The following is a 21,321-nucleotide window of genomic DNA, read 5'->3' on the forward strand; positions in this document are numbered from 1 at the left end:
TGTCCGGTCATTCCATTAACCAACAATACAGCCAAACTTTTCTTTTTTTAATTTTGATTATATTTCCTTGTTTATGCTATTACAGTTGTCCCAGTTTTTTCCCCTTTAGTCCCCCTCTACCCGGTTTCTCCTTCCCACTCCCTCAGGCAATCTCCACACCATTGTCCATGTCCGTGGGGCATGCACATATGTTCTTGGGCTACTCCATTCCCTATACTGTACTTTATATCCCCATGAGCATTCTGTAACTACCAATTTGTAATACTTAATCCCTTCACCTTTTTTGCCCATCCTTCTAACCCCCTTCCATCTGACAACCATCAAAATGTTCTCAGTATCTATAATTCTGTTTCTATTCTGCTTTTTTATTTTGTTTTTTAGAATCAATTGTTAATAGATATGTATTCATTGCCATTTTATTGTTCATAGTTTGGATCTTCTTAAAGAAGAGCCTTTAACATTTCGTATAATACTGGTTTTGTGGTGATGAACTTTAGCTTTTCTTGTCTAGGAAGCTGTTTATCCTTTGATTCTAAATGACAGTTTCGCTTGGCTGTAGGTCCTTGCTTTTCATCACTTTGAACACTTCTTGCCAATCCCTTTGAGAAATCATGAACTTTTCATGGTTAGTTTTGTATTTAGCACTGAAAATGTAGTTCTTGTATCTACAAGGAAGTCATTTGGCTTTTTCCCCAACTGTCAATTTACCTGGGGCTCCTGTGGAGAAATAGTAATGGGTCAGTAGGAGCCACTGTGTAATGTGGCTCTGTGGGGGAAGGGCTCAGAAGATAAGCAATGGCCTCTGCCAGAAATTCTGTCTTGGAGAAAGCTGCACCTCACCTTTCTTCCTGATGCTAGACACTTCAGTTCTTAACTACATGCCACTGGTGACTTTCAAGCTGCTGCCCCAGTGCTGCAGCTCAGCAGGAGTAAGTCTTAATAAGTTTGTTTGTGGGCCCTTTAAGAAGAACTGCCTGGGAATTCAGCACTTTCTTCAACTGATTCAATCTCCACTCCTTTTTACAGCCAGAAGGCAAGGGGACTTATCCTCCTGCTTCGGGAACCATGGGCCTAGGGGCCTGGTGTTGGGCTAGAACCCCTCACTCTAGAGGTATCCCTACTGAATTTTATCTGCCACATGTGGGTGTGAGACCAGCCCATTGCATGACTGTGCATCTCTGCTTCTCCTACCAGTCTGGAAGGATGTGGTTTCTTCCTTAAATATGTGGTTGCAGGACCTCCATTCAACTTGATTTCTGCCAGTTCTCAGTGATGGCTGTTCTGTAGTTTAGTTGTAATTTTTTAATGTATATTTTATTGATTATGCTATTACAGTTGTCCTAATTTTTCCCCCTTTGCCTCCCTCCACCTGGTACCCCCCTTCCCTCCAACAACCTGTCCCCCTTATTTTGTGTCCATCTCTGCACCTTACCCCCTATTTTCCTCCTTCCCCTCCCCATTGATAATCCTCCAAATGGTATCCTTGTCTATGATTCTTTACCCATTCTAGTTGTTTGCTTAGTTTGTTTTTGTCTTTTTAGATTCAGTTGATAGTTGTGAGTTTGTTGTCATTTTAATGTTCAGAGTTTTGATCTTTTTCTTTTTCTTAAATAAGTCCCTTTAATGCTTAATTTAATAATGGCTTGGTGATGATGAATCTCTTTAGCTTTACCTTGTCTGGGAAGCACTTTATCCGCCCTTCCATTCTAAATGATAGCTTTTCTGGATAGAGTGATCTTGGTTGTAGGTCCTTGTTTTTCATCACTTTAAGTACTTTTTGCCACTCTCTTCTTGCCTATAAAGTTTCTTTTGATAAATCAGCTGATAGTCTTATGGGAACTCCTTTGTAGGTAAGTCTCTGCTTTTCTCTTTTTGCTCTTAAGATTCTCTCTTTAACTGTTGGCATTTTGATTATGATGTGTCTGGGTGTGGTCCTCTTTGGGTCCAATTTGTTTGGAACTCTCTGTGCCTCCTGGACATGGCTATTTCCTCTGCCAAATTAGGAAAGTTTTCTTTCATTATTTTTTCAAATAAGTTTTCAATATCTTGCTCTTCCCTTTTTCCTTCTGGCATCCCTATGATTTAGATGTTAGCCCTTTTGGAGATGTCCCAGAGTCTTCTTATACTCTCCTCATTTTTCAGAATTTTTCTTTCTTCATTTTGTTCTTGTTGACTGTTCATTTCTTCCTTACTTTCCAAATCTTTGATTTGAATTCCAGCTTCCTTCACTTCAGTCTTGGTTCCCTGTGGATTTTTATTTATTTCACTTAGTGTAGCTTTCATCTCTTCCCTTATGTTTTTGCCATACTCATGATTTTTCTGAGCATTCTTATCACCAGTGTTTTGAACTGTGTATCTAATAAGTTGACTATCTCTGTTTTGCTTAGTTCTTTTTCTGGGGTTTTGTTCTGTTCTTTCATTTGGACCATATTTCTTTGTCTGACTAACTTGGGAGCCCTCCTCTGTTATTTCTGTGTGTTATATAGAACTGCTTTGACTCCCGGTCTTAGCACACGAGTTAAGTTGTAAGGGACAGAGCCTTAGGTGTTCATCAGGGTGGGGAACCACTTTACCGCTTTGTGGTGCTGTGTGAGAGGACAGGTCAGAGAGGTGACTATATAGCTGCCTGTCTTCTGGAGGCTTGCTGGGTACATGCAAGCCTTCAGAAGACAGTCATTTCTAGTCATTTCACCTACTTCCTGTATACAACTGGTGCCCGTCTAGCTGCTGCCATGGTGATGATTCCCAGAGCATGTGGGTTTATGTACATTCTAGGACCATGTGGGCCCTTTAAATGGACTGTCTGAGAAACTGGCAGTTTCTTCTGCCACCCCAAATCCCCTCCTGGTTTTTTCAGCGGTAAGTTGTAAGGCTTTATCTTCCCAGTGCTGGAACCCTGGGCTGCTCAGTGTAACCTGGAGCTGGAGTCACTTGCTCCCAAGGTATTCCTCCAATTTTTATCCACCACACATGAATGTAGGACTGCCTATTCCACCACCACTGCTACCTCTCTGCGTTGTACTATGTCCACTCCACCATGACTCCATCTCCTCCCCCGCTACCCATCTGGATGAATGGGGCTTCTTTAAATCCTTGATTGTCAGACTTCTGGCCAAGATTGAGGTTACACTTTCCCTCTTCACACAACCAAAAAAAAGACAACATTCATTCAGACCAGTAGGAGGGGCAGAGATGGGCAGCCAGGGCTACTATTTCATTCTTAAAGAAATAAACAAGCCCTGACTGGTGTAGCTCAGTGGATTGAGCACGGGCTGCGAACCAGTGTCGCAGGTTTGATTCCCAGTAAGGGTACATGCCTGGTTTGCAGGCCATGACCCCCAGCAACTGCACATTGATGTTTCTCTTTCTCTCTCCCTTCCTTCCCTCTCTGGAAATAAAAATAAATAAAATAGAAAGAAAGGAAGGAAGGAAGGGAGGGAGGGAGGGAGGGAAGGAGAAGGGGAAGGGAGGGGAGGGGAGGGGAGGGGAGGGAAGGGAAGGAACAGACCAGGCAAGCATTAAGAACTATATCTAAGGTCACTTCTCCAAAAGTATTTACCAGTATAGCATCCCATATTAACCCTTTGTTTCACATTTCCACAAAACAATGAGCTGCAGTTTGAAAATTGCTATCAGGAAGAACTATCTCTGTATTTGGAATAAGTAAACACCTAAAAGAGATTCATGACTCAGTTTTAAAATGACACAGTAAAAACCTTTTATGTCACAATGTCTCTTATGGAAATTAATCCTGAAAAACAGGAGAAAGGCAGTTTTAAAAGCTCCATCTCAAATGAAACTCAAATGGTATAAAACCACATACAAATGATGGGCAATGGACGAAGGAGATAGAAACTGCCTTCGGCAGGGCAGAGAAAGCTAAAACTGAAGGGTGTGTTACCATCAACAGTTAGCCTGAGTGTGAGAAGCTGGCAGCAGGGTGAGCACAGGCCAGCTGGCTACTTAGGAGAGGCAGGCTGGGCATGGGCTGCTCAGAGGACAAAAGCATACTGGAATCCAGGGGTGCCTGTCCAACCTGCTGCCCTGGATGTGCCAGCACTGTGTCCAGTGTCAGGAGGCAGGATGGGGGCTGAGGCATCTCCAGGCTTCCTGAACGCAGTTTCCATAGCCCACCCCCACCCCACTGACCCTGATGCCGAAGACAGTCAGGGAGGGCGGGGAGTCTCCACCATTAGCCAAGATGGCACAGAGGAGGTTCTCACAAGATGAATGGATAAGGCCTGAACATGCCAAAAATTAGAAAGATGAATGGACAGATCTGGAATGCACCAAAAGCTGGCAAGATAAATGGATAGGAAAAAAGCCCTTCTCTCTATCCCTATAAGAACCTTGGGCCTGAGTAGGAATTGGGGATGGTCTATGAGACAGGAGTCCTCTATTCTCCCAGGTCAGCAGCACCTGAATAAAGTCTTCTTTTGTACCAGCATGTATGTCACGAGTTTGGCTTTTGTTATGGCAGGCAGTAGAACCTGAATTTTGGTTACAGTTTTTGGTGACTCCACTGGGACAGCGTGGACCTGGGTAAGTCCCAGAGGGCACATCTGCAGTCCCAGCTGCCTGTGGCAGGCTGACCCTGAGAGTGGGACTATGTGGACTTCCCGGCAGCTGCTGAGAACTATCCTTGGGAATTTTCCCTGCACTCCTGATGAAAGGAAACAAGTATTTGGGAGGTAGTTAGACTCCTAGACTGGGTAAGTGTGCACTGGGAGTCCTCTGTCCCTGTCAGTAGGGCTTTGTGCTACTTGGGTCTGGTTAGGACCATTTGCAGTACCAGTTGGTAGGTTATCCTAAACTATCCCTGCCATTTGGGCTTCATGCCACTAGGGTCTGGCCAGGACTGTTTGTGGTTGATGTGGACCCCAGCTTGTGGGGTCCACATCATTATGGATGAAATAAGACATTCACACAGACTACAGAGTCTAGTGGAGGAAAAGGGACAGCATGGCTTTTCTCTCAAGGGAAGCAAAAGCCTCAGCCCTTGCTCCAATGAGCTTTTATTGTCTTACTGGGCACATTACAAGAAGGTCCTCATTAACTATACACAGGCTCGCTTTAGGTGGTTACCTTTTACATAAAAAAAAAAAAAAAGGAGCCAATGCTGCTAATCACATCACAGAAGAGGGATATTTGCAAATGAAAAGGCAAAAGTGGTTGGACCGGTTACACTCATCCTTGGAAGGTTTAGCATGGATTTTAGGAAGTTGCTTTGCAGTAAATGTCCTCAATTCAGGGTGAGGCAGTTTTAGCAAAAAGCAAGACTCATAGTGTCCTACATACAATGCAGGCTTGATTCCTCACAGGAGAACCTCTCAGTGGGCGTGGGTGTTGTGTATCTCCCAGTGGGAGCTGGGCCCATGCCACACAGAACAGTCTACTACATGTGGTGTCAGTTGGCAGAAGATAAGAGGCTAGGACTTGCTTGTGAGCACTTGTTTAGAATAGTGAAATTTATGGGTCCAAGTTTGGTTTATATGTTCCCACTTTGTCTGGGGTCTTTCTGTGGTTATGGGTTTGAGTTTGTACTTTCATGCCAGTAGGAGTTGTTCTGTTTTGACTCTTGAAGGGAGCCCACTTGGGGACCTAATTGTAGCAGATTGTTCCACATACGTCTGTCATCCAATGACTAAGAAGGAATTGGTTTTCTGTTGTAACACTGCTCGGCCTATGTATAAAGTTTGAGTGAAAATGTCCCCTGAATGGTTCCTAAATTTACTACACCATCATACAGTTGGAACTTTTTTGCCAACAGTCAGGAAAATCGGACAAAATCATTTATGTCCAGGTGTTAACGTCTTTACACAGTAAGGATTTGGCAAAGAAAGGGAACAACCCAGTGATGCAGAGAAGGAAATTGGTTTCAAAACCCCTTCCTAGCCCTGGCTGGCGTAGCTCAGTGGATTGAGCACGGGCTGGGAACCAAAGTGTCCCAGGTTCGATTCCCAGCCAGGGTACATTCCTGGGTTGCAGACCATAACCCCCAGCAACCACACATTGATGTTTCTCTCTCTCTCTCTCTCTCTCTCTCTCTCTCTCTCTCTGTCTCTCTCTGTCTCTCTCTCCCTCTCTCTCCCTCCCTCCCTTCCCTCTCTAAAAATAAATAAATAAAATATTTAAAAAAAAAGAACAAAATGGTTCTAAGAGAATCACAATATTTAAAAAAAAAAAAAACCCCTTCCTGATAGTTAGACACAGGAAGAAAAGAAAAAGGAGGAGGTGACTCTGTTTAATACCCTGAACCTGGGGGACCCAGGATTAGCCGGAATATTTCCGCTGCCACCAACCCTGCTGCCAGACATACCTGAAATAGGGCCCAGAGAGGGGATAGCCCTACCCTTGTATGATGAAGGATGGTATTTCACTTGAAGAACTAGCAGGCCACCCAATTTGGCCAGGGAGCATCACTATCTGGAGCAGGACAATTACCTTTGAGGTAATACACTATAGGTGGAATAAACCAGAAGGCCAGCCCATTGGCCACTACTGGGACCACACTCCATTTCCATTTGCAATTTACTGAATTGGAAGAATTACAACCCCTCATGTAGGGAGGATCCTCAGAAAATGGCAGATCTTATCACCTCCATTTTTGCCACTGATCATCCAAACTGGACAGACAAACAGGTTCTTTTTAATATCCTGCTAACAGCAGATAAAAGGCAGCTAATTATAAACAGGGCTAATTGAAGACGCTCATCACCTCCATCAAGATAATCCCAACAGGACCCCCAACCCAACTGGGGCAATTCCCTTGCCAGAGGCAAACTGGAACCCAAATGGCAGGGACCTAGCCTTCCTAGAGCATTACAAAATGTGCATATTGAAAGGCTTAAAAAGGTTGCCTAAACAAAAGAGTCTGAATATTATACAGGCCATTCACATTCAGCAGAAACCAAATTAAGACCTTTCTGAATTTTTAGAAAGGATCTATCAGGCCTATTGAAAGCACACTGATACTGACCATTGATGCTGACCTACAGGCATCAGAAAATATCTGGATGCCTGAACCATATCTGAAACTTCATCAACATGGCTCAAATCAACTATTGTTCCACCCTGGTGATTCCCTGAGACTCTGCCCTACCCAACTTACAGGTCTAACCAAGTGGTTAAGAGTGGCTTTGTTATATAAATGTCTTGTCTTGGCTCATGCTTCTGACTTCCTAAATCCTCTCAAACAAGCTGCAGGCCCCCATACTTTGGCAGGCCCCCGTACTTTGGCAGGCCCCCATACTTTGCTAAATGGCCCCAGGCCCTACACCAACAGCAGCTGGCCTTGGTTCACAACGAGGCCTTCCTACAGCATCTCCAAGATCAACACAAGAAGCAGCCCACTACAGATAACATTATAGCTTATGCCAAGTGGCCCCAGACAGAACACAAGGCACCAGGGTTCTTCTGAAGTAAGCCCTACTCTGTGGAGATCCCCTGCACAACTGATCCTCCACAGAGGGCAGAGGTTGATGGTCAATGGTCACAGCCAGTCCTTGCATCTGACAGGCCTGGACAAATCCCTCCCATTGACCTGCCAACAGTAATCAAGCCTCAATTACAAGAGGAGTATGACTCAGCAAACACAGAGAATGTACCTCAGGTACCCAGCTTGGGTGATAGGGGAGACTTTGCCACTGGACCCCACAGGACACCTACTACATTAGGCCATGCACCCAAGACAGAATCATAGCAGCTCTACCTAATACATAGAAATAAACACATTGAGGCTGCCAAAGTGAGGAGACAAAGAAACAGCCCAAGTGAAAGAACAGAACTCCAGAAAAGGAACTAAACAAAATGGAGATAAGCAAGCTTTCAGATGCAGAGTTCAAAACACTGGTTATAATGAAGCTCGAGGTACTTAGTGAGGACCTCAACAGCATAAAAAAGATCCAGTCAGAAATTAAAATTACACTAAGTACAATAAAAAAATGTATAAGGATTAACAGTAGAATGGATGAAGCTGAGGATCAAATCAATGATTTGGAACATAAGGAAACAAAAAACAACCAACCAGAACATCAAGAAGAAAAAGCAATTAAAAAAAAACCAATGAGAATAGCATAAGGAGCCTCTGGGACAACTTAAAATGTGCTAATATTGAAATCATAGGGTGCCAGAAGGAGAAAAGAAAGAACAAGAAATTGGAAATCTATTTGAAAAGTAATGAAAGAAAATTTCCCAAACTTCATGAAGGAAATAGACATACAAGTCCAGAAAGCACAGAGAATCCCAGACAAGATGGACACAAATCTGACACTTCATAATCAAAACACCAAATTTAAAGATAAAGAGAGAATCTTTTAAAAATATTTTATTTCCTTTTTTATTGTTGATCAACAACAGTTGTCTCTGTTACCACCACCATTGCTCCCCCAAGCTAACCATCCCCACCTCCCACCCTCGATTCTAACCCCCTTTGGCTTTGTTCATGTGTCCTTTATAGATTTTCCTGACAGCCCTTCCTCCTTTTCCCGCCATTATCCCTTCCCACCTCCCCTCTGGTTACTGTCAGTTTGTTCTTAATTTCAATGTCTCTGGTTATATTTTGCTTGCACGTTTGTTTTGGTGATGAGGTTCCACTTACAGGTGAGATCATATGGTATTTGTTTTTGACCACCTGGCTTATTTCACTTAGCATAATGTCCTCCAGTTCCATCCATGCTGTCACAAAGGGCAGGAGCTCTTTCTTTCTCTCTGCTGCATAGAATTCCATTGTGTAAATGTACCAGTTTTTTGATCCACTCATTTGCTGATGGGCACTTAGGTTGCTTCCAGCACTTGGCTATTGTAAATTCTGCTGCTATGAACGTTGGGGTGCATAGGTTCTTTTGGATTGGTGTTTCAAGGTTCTTAGATTATAATCCCAGCAGTGGAATTGCTGGCTCAAAAGGCAGTTCCATCTTTAGGTTTCTTAGGAAATTCCATAGTGTTTTCCAGTGTCTGCACCAATCTGCATTCCCACCAACAGTGTATAGGGTTCCCTTTCTCCACAACCTCTCCAGCACTTGTTGTTTGTTGATTTGTTTCTGATGGCCCTTCTGACTGGTGTGAAATGGTATCTCATTGTGGTTTTAGTTTGCATCTCTCTGATGGGTAGTAATGTTGAACATCCTTTCATATGGCTCTGGAGCCTCCATATATCTTCCTTGGAGAAGTGTGTGTTCAGGTTCTTTGACCATTTTTCAATTGGGTTGTTCATCTTCCTGGAGTGATGTCATGTCAGTTCTTTATATATTTTGGAGATCAAGCCCTTTTCTGAGATATCATTTGCAAATATATTTTCCCATATGGTTGGTTCCATTTTGCTGATTTTTTTTTTAGCCATGGAGAAGCTTTTTATTTTCATGTCCCATTTCTTTCTTTCCTTTATATTCCTTGCTCTAGGGGACATATCAGTGAAAATATTGCTGTGTTGAATATCTGAGATTTACCTCCCTATATTATCCTCTAGGGCTTTCGTGGTGTCATGACTTTATTTAAGTCTTTTATCCATCTTGAGTTTATTTCTGTATATGATGTAAGTTGGTGGTTGAGTTTCATTTTTCTTTTGCCTATAGCTGTCCAAATTTCCCAATACCTTTTGTTGAAGAGGCTATCTTTACTCCATTTTATGCTTCTGCCCCCTATGTCAAATATTGACCATAGACACATGGGTTTATTTCTGGGCTCTCTATTCTGTTCCATTGGTCTATGTGTCTGTTCTTATGCCAGTACCAGGCTGTTTTGATCACAGTGGCATTGTGATACAGTTTGATATCAGGTATTGTGATCCCTCCTACTTTGTTCTTTCTCAAAATTGCTGCAGCTCTTTGGGGTCATTTATGGTTCCATATAAATTTTTGAAATGTTTTATATCTGTGAAATATGTCATTGGTATTTTATAGGGACTTCATTGAATCTATAAATTGCTTTGGGTAGTATGGACATTTTGATGATGTTAATTCTTCCAATCCATTAGCATGGTACATGCTTCCATTTGTTTGTGTCTTCCTTAATTTCTTTCTTCAGTGTTGTGTAGTTTTCTGAGCATAGGTCTTTTACCTCCTTTGTTAGGGTTATCCTTAGGTACTTTATTTTTCTTGTTGCTATAGCAAATGGGATTTTTTTCTAATTTCTGTTTCTGATATTTCATTGTTAGTATACAAAAATGCCATGGAATTCTGAATATTGACTTTGTATCCCGCTATTTTGCCTAGTTCACTTATTAGGTCAAGTAGTTTTTTGGTGGAGTCTAGGATTTTTCTATCTACACTATCATGTCATATGCAAACAATGACAGTTTTGCTTTCTCCTTTCCAATCTGGATGCCTTTTATTTCTTTTTCTTGTCTGATCACTGTGGCTAGGACCTCCAATACTATGTTGAATAGAAGTGGTGAAAGTGGACATCCTTGTCTTCTTCCTGATCTTAGTGGGAAAACTTTTAAATTTGCCCATTTGGCATGATATTGGCTTCTCATATATGGCCTTTATTATGTTGAGGTATTCGACATAACTGTATTCCCACTTTGCTGAATGTTTTTATCATAAATGGGTGCTGTACCTTATGACATGGTTTTCCCTCATCCATTGATATGGTTGTGTGATTTTTGCCTTTCCTTCTGTTTGTATGCTGTATTATGTTTATTGATTTTTTAATATGGTACCATCCTTGCATCCCTGAGATGAATCCCACTTGTTCATGGTGTATGATCTTTTTAATGTATTGCTGGATACAGTTTGCCAATATTTTGTTCAGGATTTTGGTGTTTATGTTCATTAGCAATATTGGCCTGTAGTTTTCTTTCTTTCTTGTGTCTTTGTCTGGTTTTGGGTTAGAATAATGCTGACTTCATAAAAAGGGTTTGGGAGTCTTCTGTCTTGGATTTTTTGGAATAGTCTGTGAAGGATAGGAGTTAGCTCTTCCTTAAATGTTTTGTAATACTCTCCTGTGGAAGCATTCATTCCAGGTCTTTTGTGTGCCAGGAGGTTTTTGATTACTGCCTTGATTTCATTAGCTGTTATTGATCTGTTCAGGCTTTCTGCTTCTTCTTCATTCGGTTTTGGAAGATTATATTTGTCTAGAAATGTCCATTTCACCTAGGTTTTCAATTTCGTGGTGCATAGTTCTTTGTAGTAATTTCTTACACTCCTTTGTATCTCTGTATTATCAGTTGTGATCTCTCCTCTTTCATTTCTGATTGTGTTTATTTCGGTTCCCTCTCTTTTTTTCTTGATGAATCTCCTTAAAGGCTTCTCAATTTTGTTTATCTTTTCCAAGAACCAGGTGCTGGGTATATTGATCCTTAGAATTATGCTTTCATTCTGTATTTCATTCAGTTCTGCTTTGATCTTTGTTATTTCCTTCCTTCTACTGGCTCTGGACTTTCTTTGTTGTTGTTCCAGTTCTTGTAGGTGTAAGGTTAGGTTGTTTATTTGAAATTTTTCTGTCTTTTTTAGGTAAACCTTTATCACTCTGTACTTCCTCCTCAGGACTGCCTTCACTGTGTCCCATAAGTTTCAAAGTGTTGTGAGTCCATTTTCATTTGTTTCTAGAAATTTTTTGATTTCTTCCTTGATCGCATTCTTGACCCATTCATTGTTTAATAGCATGCTGTTCAATCTCCATGAGTTTGTGTGTTTTTGAGTTTTTTCCTTGAGGTTGGTTTCTAGTTTCAGTTCCTTGTGGTCAGAGAAAATGCTTGATATGATTTCAATTTTCTTGAATTTGTTAAGGCTTGTTTTGTGTGTCCTATCATGTGGTCTATCTTTGAAAATGTTCCATGTGCATTTGAAAAGAATGTGTTCTTTTCAAAGAATATTTTGCTTCTTTGGGATGAAAGGCTCTATATATATCAGTAAAGTCCATTTGATCTAGGATATTGTTCAATGCCGTTATATCTTTCTTGATATTTTGTTTAAAAGATCTATCCACTTTTGACAGCGAAATGTTAAAATCCTCTCGTATAACTGTGTTGCTGTTGACATCTTTCTTGAAGTCCTCCAAGGTTTTCCTTATGTATTTGCATGCTTCTATGTTGGGTGCATATATGTTTACAATGTTTATGTCTTCTTGATGGATTCTTCCCTTGAGTATTATGAAGTGACCTTCTAGGTCTCTTTTTATGGCCCTTGTTTTGAAGTCTACTTTGTCTGATATGAATATTGCTACTCCAGCTTTTTTTTCCTGTCCGTTTGCTTGGAATATTTGTTCCCAGCCCTTCACTTTCAGTCTGTGTAGGCCTTTTGTTTCAAGGTGGGTCTCTTGTAGGCAGCATATGTGTGGGTCATGTTTTCTTATCCATTCAACTATTCTGTGTCTTCTGATGGAGCATTTAATCCATTTACTCTTATGGTTATTATTGACAGTTACTTATTCATTGCCATTTCACTTCCTTTGTACCTGTGTTCTGCCCTCTCTCACTCTTTTTCTTCCTTTTCTTTAAGCAGTCGCCTTAGCATATCTTGCAGTACTGGTTTGGTGGAAGTGTATTCTTTCAGCCTTCTGTTGTCTAAGAAACTCCTTATTTCACCTTCCATTTTAATTGAGAGTCTTGCTTGGTAGAGTGGTCTTGGTTGCAGGCCTTTGTTTTTCATTAGTTGGAGTATTTCTTGCCATTCCGTTCTGGCTTGGAGTGTTTCCATTGAGAAGTCAGCTGCTAGCCTTATTGGGGCTCCCTTGTATGTTACGTCCTGTTTCTCCATTGCTGCCTTTAAGATTCTTTCTTTGTCTTGGAATTTTGCCATTTTAATTATGGTGTATTGTGGAGTGTGCATCTTTGGGTTCCTCTTGATTGGGACCCTCTATGTTTCCTGGATTTGTGTGAGTTTTTCTCTCATCAAATAAGGGAAGTTTTCTATCGTGACTTTTTCAAACAGGTTTTCTATCCCTTGCTCCTCTTGTTCTCCTTCTGGTTTCCCTATTATAGGGATAATATTATGTTTCATATTGTCCTACAGTTCACTTAATCCCTCTTCATTCTTTTTAAGCCTTTTTTTCTTTTCTTGCTCTTTCTGGGAGTTTTTTTCTATTTTGTCATTCAGCTTGCTGATTCCATCCTCTGCTTCACCTAGCCTGCTTTTGATACCTTCTGCTATGTTCTTCAGTTCAGAAATTGTATTCTTCATGTCCTCTTGGCTCTTGTTGATAGTTTCTATTTTCTTTTTCATACTGATATTGTTTGCAGTAAGTTCACTCATAGTTTTCCTGTAGTTTTTGGTAATTCTCAGTGAGCTCATTGGTTATTCCTTATAACCGTTGCTTTGAACTCAGTATCTAATAGTTGACTTGCCTCTGTTTCATTTATCATTCTTTCTGAGGATTCCTCCTTTTCTTTCATTTGGGGTTTGTTTCTTTGTCTTATTGTTTGTGAGACTCTTCTTATTAGCCGCTGCTTCTTAAATTGATCTGTTCTGACTCCCTGCATTTGTGGCATGAGCTTCTATGGTAGGAGACCTGTAAGATTCAGTAATGCAGTCTCATCGATCTCCTGAAGTTGATGCTTTTGGGATGCCGTTTTTGTTGGCTCTCTGGATGTAACAAGGTTCTGATTATTGTTGGGTCATTCTTTGGTGGGTCCTTCCCTCCAGCTAGTTGACTGAAGTTCACTCCGCCCACCATGTCTTATATGCTGTTTTTTAGGTGCTGCGAGGACAAAACCACAAAGCCCAGGGAAAAAACCTACATCTGCATAAATATCTCCCCCTATCACTGCAATCCCACTATCAACAGCAAATGAAACAGTATTAATGAGTGTAAATAGATTAAAACTATTATAAGGAAGGAGGGAAATAAACTGTAATATAAATTTTAATGACTTAATGTGCAGAAGCTTACTGGACAAGAAATGAATGTTAAAAAGCTATATAGGAAAGAAAATATTGCTAACACAGTGGTTTTAGTCTCAGTAGCTTCTAGTATTTACCACTGTTTCTTTCTTTCTGGATCAACCTCTGGTGATGTCTGACCTTAGGCAGCCTGCTCTGAGACTGCCAGAGATCTGCTGTCTATTGTTGTCACCTTCAGTTCTTTGTCTAGTTGCTCTGCACTCAGCAGTCAGGCTTAAACCCCAAGCGCAGGGCAGAGTCTCTCCTCAGGTTGGAGCTATTGTTTCCTCTCCTGCTGCTGCCACTCAGAGGGGAGTAGTCTGCGTGAGCACAATGGCTGCTGCTATATGGGGGATGATTCAGCACTTGGTTCCTGGCGGTTACTCTCTCTGCTCTCTCCCCAAAGCTTCCATCCCCAGTCTCTCCTCAGGTGTCTCTAGCCCACTCTGCCCCTGCCTTTGCCAGAGGCCAGAGTAAGTGGCAGCAAATGAAAAGTTGTGTGTTGGCCCTTTAAACAGCTTTTGGCATCTCTAGCCTTCTGTCTCTGGCAGAGTGCAACCCTGCCACTTTCATCACCGGTTGTTATCTGTGTACTTTTGAGGCTCTGCTGCTCTAGGCTGGGGATCCCAGCTTAGGGTTTAGACTCCATTCTTCTCAGGGGGATCCAACCAGCTGCTTAATTATCCCTGTGGTGCTGCAGCCTGTGGGAACCCAGCCAGCCCTCTTGAGGTCCACCATACCCCTTACTAGTCAGTTAGTGCTGAAGCTGATTCTTCTGTCTGTTCCAAGTTATAAAACTTCTCTCTCACTAATGATCAGTTTTTTGTTCTGGGTGATTTCTTTACAATTTAGTTGTGATTCCAGGTTGGTACTGGGAGGTTAGCTGGCTTCCATTTACTCCTCTGCCCTCTTGCCAACCAAGATAAAGAGAGAATCTTAGGACCATCAAGAGAAAAGCAGTTAGTTACTTACAAGGGAGTAACTTCATTTGCTGTTCCCATTATACTATCAACTGATTTTCCAAAAGAAACTTAGCAGGCAAGAAGGGACTGGCAAGAAATATTCAAAGGGATGAAAAGCAAGGACCTACAACCAAGGTCACTCTATCCAGAGAAGCTATCATTTAGAAGTGGAGGGCAGATAAAGACCTTCCCAACAAGAAAAATCTAAATGAGTTCACCATCACCATACCTTACATGAAATGTTAAAGGGACTTACTTAAGAAAAAGATCCAAACTGTGAACAATAAAATGACAATAAATACTTATCTATCAACAATTGAATCTAAAAAACAAAGTAAGCAACTAACAGAAGAGAAACAGAATCACAGATACTTAGAACATTTTGATAACTGCCAGATGGCAGGTGATATAGAGGGAATAGGTGAAAATGTGAAGAGATTAAAAAGCACAAATTGATAGTTACAGAATAGTATTGGGGATGGTAAGTACAATATAGGAAATGGAAAAGCCAAAGAACTTATGTGAATGACCCATGGATGTGAACAAAGGTGTAGGGATTGCCTGAGGGAGAAAGGGTACAGGGTGAAGGTGGGCAAAGGGGGTAAAATTGCAACAAATGTGGTAATATAATCAATAAAATATAATTTAACCCTGGCTGGTGTGGCTCAGTGGATTGAGTGCCAGCCTGAGAACCAAAGGGTTGCAGGTTCAAATCCCAATCAGGTCACATGCCTGGGTTGCAGGCCAGGTCCCTAGCTGGGGGCACATGAGAGGCAACCACACATTGATGTTTCTCTCCCTTTCTTTCTCCCTCCCTTCCCCTCTCAGTAAAAATAAATAAGAAATCTTTAAAATATTATTTTTAAAATGTGATACATCACATAAACAAAATGAAAAGTAAAAATCATATGATCATATTGATAGATGCAGAGAAAGCACTTAATAAAATTCAGTACACATTTACAATAAAAAAAGAAACTCTCCACAAAATGAGAATAGAGGGATCATATCTCAATGTAATAAAGGTCATATATGGAAAATCTACAGCCAATATCATACTCAATAGGCAAATTAAAAGTGATTCCCTTAAGATCAGGAATAAGATTGAGATGTCCACCTTCAGCACAGTTATTATGTGGAAGTCCTAGCCATAGCAATCAGACAAGAAAAAGAAATAAAAGGCATCAAACTGGTGAGGAGGAAGTAAAACTGTCGTTTTTTACAAGTCACATGATATAGTATATAGAAAACCCTAAAGACTCCACCAAAAACTATTAGAATTGCTAAAACCAAAAATTGCTGATTTGATTCCTGATCAGAGCACATGCCTTGGTAGCAGACCAGGTCCCCAGTTGGTAGCATGTGAAAGACAACCAGCCAGTTAATGTTTCTCTCATACACCAGTATTTCTCTCCCTCTCTTTCTCCTTCCCTTCCCATCGACCTAAAAATAAATAAATGAAATCCTTTAAAAAAATTGAGATAAAGAGAAATCATGAACTATCAGAAAGAGAAACTTAAGAACACAACCCCATTTACTATCGTAACAAATAGAAATATGATAACCTAGGAATAAACTTAACCAAGGAAGTTAAAGGCCTGCACTCTTTTATATTTCTAAAAGCAGTCTTTAGAAATCCTGGTTATGGTCATTTATTTTACAAAATCACTTTTAAGTGGAAAAAGGGATGAATAGAATTCTTTTTTATTCTCTTTGTAGTTAAAGCCTAATTATTCAAGTATAAGGTCAAAAATTGCCTGTTAGGTGCTACATTTGGAACCTAAGCCTAAGTTCATAAGCCTAAGTATGAGATTATGGCAAAAGTGATAATAATGTTTAAAACAGAATGCAGTGGTACCCTGGCCGGGTGGCTCTGTTGATTGAAGTATTGTCCCATACACCAAAGGGTTACAGTTTTGATCCCCAGTTAGGGGGCATACCCTAGCTGACTGGTTCCATTCTCAGTCAGGGCTGTTATGGGAAGAAACCAATTGATGTTTCTCTCTCACATTGATGTTTCTCTCTCTCTCCCTCCCCTCTCCCTCTCTTTCTCTCTCTCCCCTCCCCCTTCTCTAAAATCAAGAAACATATCCTCTCTCAAATTAAAAAAAAATGGAATACAGTGATCTTCAACCAAACAGGTTAATGGTTCTCATAAAAATTTCTAAATAATGGTGTGAACTAGATTGAAGGACTCTTTTTTTGATCCTTACTAGAGGATATGTTTATTGATTTTGAGAGAGAGAAAGGGAGAAAGAGAGAGAAGGACATCCATCAGTTGCCTCCCATATGTGTCCTGACCAAGGATTGAACCTGCAACCTACGTATGTGCCCTGACTGGAAATCAAATCTGTGACCTTTTATACAGGACAACACTCCAACTAACTGAGCCACCCAGCCATGGCAGGTTGAAGAACTCATATTTAAATATAAATATAACAGATAATAATGAAGGAAACTATATATGCTATCTTCAATAATAAAAATCTAATGAAAGGTCAAAAAGTAGTTGAAAGATAGTATAGATCTGTAGCTTTATAAATCTGTTAGACCACCTCAGATTATTTTTGTTTCCACTCTAATTTTGTATCATTTATTTCTTTCATAGGCCCACACAGGTGAAATGGCAGCTGATGGTAGCTAGTTGTTTCAGAAGAAGTGGTAAAAATGCTTTTATTTTATTCATTTTTAATATGTTTTACTTCTTCTGTCCTTTAGGTAACTTTGCATAAAATGTGTTCCAATTGCTTTTTTTATTAGAACATTAACTTTTGATAACTACATATATGTGAAGCATTATGTGAAAAATATAACTACTTTAGACAGAAAAAAGTTATGCCTAGTCATATATTCCAACCCCACTGTTAAAAACAGATTTATTATCTCTGAAGATGAATATGTAATTATTTTCACAAGTTGGCCACAGGAAAATAGGCATTCTGTACACATCAATTTATATTCCATTTTCTGTCACCTAATTCTAAATGTCCTGTGTGTGGACAAGCTAATGAGACTCCCTCCACCTCGAAAGCTGAGGCAAGCCCAGAATGGAGCACTAGGGCTCTGTTTTTATATCAGGTATCATTAGGTATTCCATTTGTGCTTCCACAAACTGCTTTGTCATGCCCCATGATGCTAACCCCTGTCCTGAAGGATAGTGATGTTAATAGTTTTCAATGAACTGAATGATATAAAAGTATCAGAGACTAAGCAGGATCCTGCTTATAAAGCATACAAATGACCCAGGAAAAAAACTCCTCAATCCCAGGGAAGCATTTGTTGTCAGTGTTAACAGGGTGCTCTCGCCCAGTGCCATAGCTTCTTTCTGGATGGGCCTCTATGAGCTCCTTCATAATAGCATCAAAATATATACTAAGTGTTGTCTTCAAGGTGTTGAGAGGGTTGATCTTGTGTGTGACTGTGTGTCCTGTTGGACAACCTACAGCATAATTACACTGTATACGCTTCACTGATCTCTGCTCAGTTCTGATTGCCTTTCTTTGTTTCCATGTCAGTCACATATAGAATGTTCGTATATGGGGTATTCTGAATAATTTAAAGGCAAACCTTTTTGAGTTATTGAAGGGCAGGTTAGAAAAACTAACATTTATTGAGAACTCGCTATGAGTTAGGTCACTAGCTTCCTCTCTGTTTGATTTAATTGTCACAGAAACTCTTTAAGGTTTTTACAACCATCCCTCTAGAAGGCCCAGAGAGATTCATAGCTCATTTACTGAGATTTTAGCTAAGACCTTTGACCCAAAATTTATCTTTTCTTTGCTGCTGCATGAAGTTCAATTATTTTATTACAAAACAAATTGTTTTCTATAAAGACTTTAATGTTTCAAAATGAAAACTACAAAGTTATTTTTATCTTTTCTAAGTGAATGACATTGAAGCATGCAAATTATTTCAAATTTGTCAGTTGTTCATTTGAAATAATCTTTAATTTTTAGGAAATCATGGATCTTAATTTTTTACCACTAACATTGTAACTAAGAAGTGGAACTAAGTTTTAACCATAATCCATTTCTTTATGCTCAGACCCTTTTCAATTTTATTTTAGCTGTACAGTTTCTTCCAGAAGTTATGTTAAAAACTGTTACACATGGCCCTGGCTGGTGTGGCTCAGTGGATTGAATGTGGGCTGCAAACCAAAGGGCCGCCAGTTCGATTCCCAGTCAAGGCACATGCCTGGGTTGCAGGTCAGGTTCCCAGTACGGGGTGTGCAAGAGGCAATCACACAATGATGTTTCTCTCCCTCTCTTCCTCCTTTCCTTCCCCTCTCTCTAAATAAATAAATAAAATCTTTAAAAAAAAAACTGTTGCACATGCTTATGGCAAACATAAAATGTCTTCCTGCTAAACCAATTAAGTGATGCCAGTATATTGGATTAAAACTAATATTTTGCTGAATCCTTTTAATATCTATAAATCTGCTAATGTGTTTCTTTTTTTATTTGTAGGTAACTACCAAAAAGCATTAGATACTTATAAAGATATTCACAGAAAATTTCCAGAAAATGTTGAATGTAAGTGAGATTACATTTTGTAACTTTGAAAGTACAGATTCTTACACTTTATGTCCTATCTTACATTTGCTACAGTAATTGCATGCATAGATACCAGCCTATACTCGTGGTTCATATATTTAAATAGGAGTTTACAGGATCAGAGAATTTGACTATATAAGTACACATGTTTACAGAATTTAATTGTTGATGTATTTACATATACCACTGAATTCTCTTCAGTAGTAAACAAATTTATCTTCCCCATCTTGATATACAGTGACTTTGATGAAACTTAAAGTAGCAATGAGAAATATGACAGCAATAACAAATTAGGATCAAGAAAAACACAGAATAACTATATTCACCTGCTGTATATCCCCACTAAACTGTATATTTGGTCCTCAATAGCCTTGCAGCTAAAGACAATCTGTTGTATAATCATTACTGTTTATGAGGAAATAAAAAGCAAATCCTTGGAAAGAAGAAAAGTTTTTTCAACTTTTAATTCATTCATGTTGAGACACTGAAAGAGACAGTAGATAAAGCCTTTGAAAGATATAGCAGCTACTCACTTTAAAACATCCCTATAGCAAATAACATATTAGAAATACTTTTTTTAATTGTCTTACAATGATAATGAGCATGAAACAGCACATTACAATTCAATAAAAACTGAAGTTTTTACTTAAGTTTTTCAAGTTGCCCTGTGGCCCAGCCTGACCCTGGGATTAGAAGTGCTGCCCAGTCCTTAATTAATGGTTCCTCACTTTGGCTTTTATAAAAGCTCAGCAGCAGATAGCTGTCCTATTTCTGTGTCCTTGCTGATAGCTTAGGAGCAAGCGGTTTCTAGTGCTCTAGAGCAGATTCATTCACCTGCAGCAGTGGTTTCCAGAAGCCAGTTGTTTCCAGAGTACAGACTTCTTGGGGGGATTCCCTCTCACACCTTCAAAAAGTACAGATTTATAGCCCTATCTACAGAGATTCTCAGTGAGGTTCTCAGAGGACCCAAATACCTAATTTTTCCTATTTCTTGATTTAAAGCTTTTTAAATGCTTAAAATGCTTTTTAAATGCTTAATCTCAGCCATATCAGGAAACTGGTGTGTCAGAGATTAAATGACAGATAGCAGTGATATTTTTTGTGGAATTGATGAACTCAGACATCAACTGGGCAAAAGTCAGTACCACTGACATTGGAACTGGGCCATTCTGGGTCTTGTGGATTACAGAATGTTTTAGCAGCACGCCTGGCCTCTGCCCACTGGATGACAGTAGCTTTCCTCCCAACCTCCACACCATTGTTATGAAAAACAGAAATGTCCCCAGACATTGCCAGGTATCCCCTGAGGTCAGGATTGCTGCCTGTTCAGAGCCACTGCAATAACCAGAGTGCCTCGAAACTGGACCAGTAAAGGGGCTGTCTCCAAGCAATGCCAAATTTCTTTCTTTATAGAGAGTAAGATTCACTCTAAAAATTAAATGAATGTTTACCTGTCACCATGGGGAATGTCCAAGATGATTTTGACATGGATAATTTTCAAACAAATATCATCAACAGTCTACCTTAACTATAGTCTTAGGAAACCATTTGTACCCATGGAATGCCCTGTTTTGAGGAAAGTAGTTTTCTGGTGAACCCAAAAGGATAATTCAGTCTTAAAATATATTCTTCATTTATCAAAAATTGACCTGCTCTGTGGAGTTACAGATGACATACTAAATTTCAAAGGACATCTACCAAAAGCAATAATTTTTATTTTATATTAAATGGTCCTAGTGTTATAGAACAACGAGGGGGGCCTAAGAGGAGATATATTATTACCCGAAAGGAACCCCCCAGGTTTGTTATGTCCACCGCCAAGGAAAGACATCTCTCAATACCAGAGATTCATAAAAAGGAAATGTTTATTTAATGCTGTACAGACTTAAAGTAGTGACCTAATGTCTTCATCAAAATCCCGAAGTCCCTTAAAACACCCACAAACATACACAGTCCTTCCTTCCCCCCTTTGCCCAGTCTGGGGTA

At 40.0% G+C, this 21,321-nt stretch overlaps 1 protein-coding gene across 1 annotated transcript in view; it reads left to right on the forward strand.

Annotated features, from left to right (window-relative positions):
• Positions 1 to 21,321, forward strand: part of IFT88 (intraflagellar transport 88) — a 168,644-nt gene that overhangs the window by 98,534 nt on the left and 48,789 nt on the right. Inside the window, 2 exon segments of the mRNA XM_028531560.2 lie at positions 17,391 to 17,443; positions 19,249 to 19,314. Of these exon segments, the coding sequence (XP_028387361.1) occupies positions 17,391 to 17,443; positions 19,249 to 19,314 (119 nt within the window).

This window comes from Phyllostomus discolor, chromosome 2 (genome assembly GCF_004126475.2).
Source record: "Phyllostomus discolor isolate MPI-MPIP mPhyDis1 chromosome 2, mPhyDis1.pri.v3, whole genome shotgun sequence".
Taxonomy (NCBI): Eukaryota; Metazoa; Chordata; class Mammalia; order Chiroptera; family Phyllostomidae; genus Phyllostomus; species Phyllostomus discolor.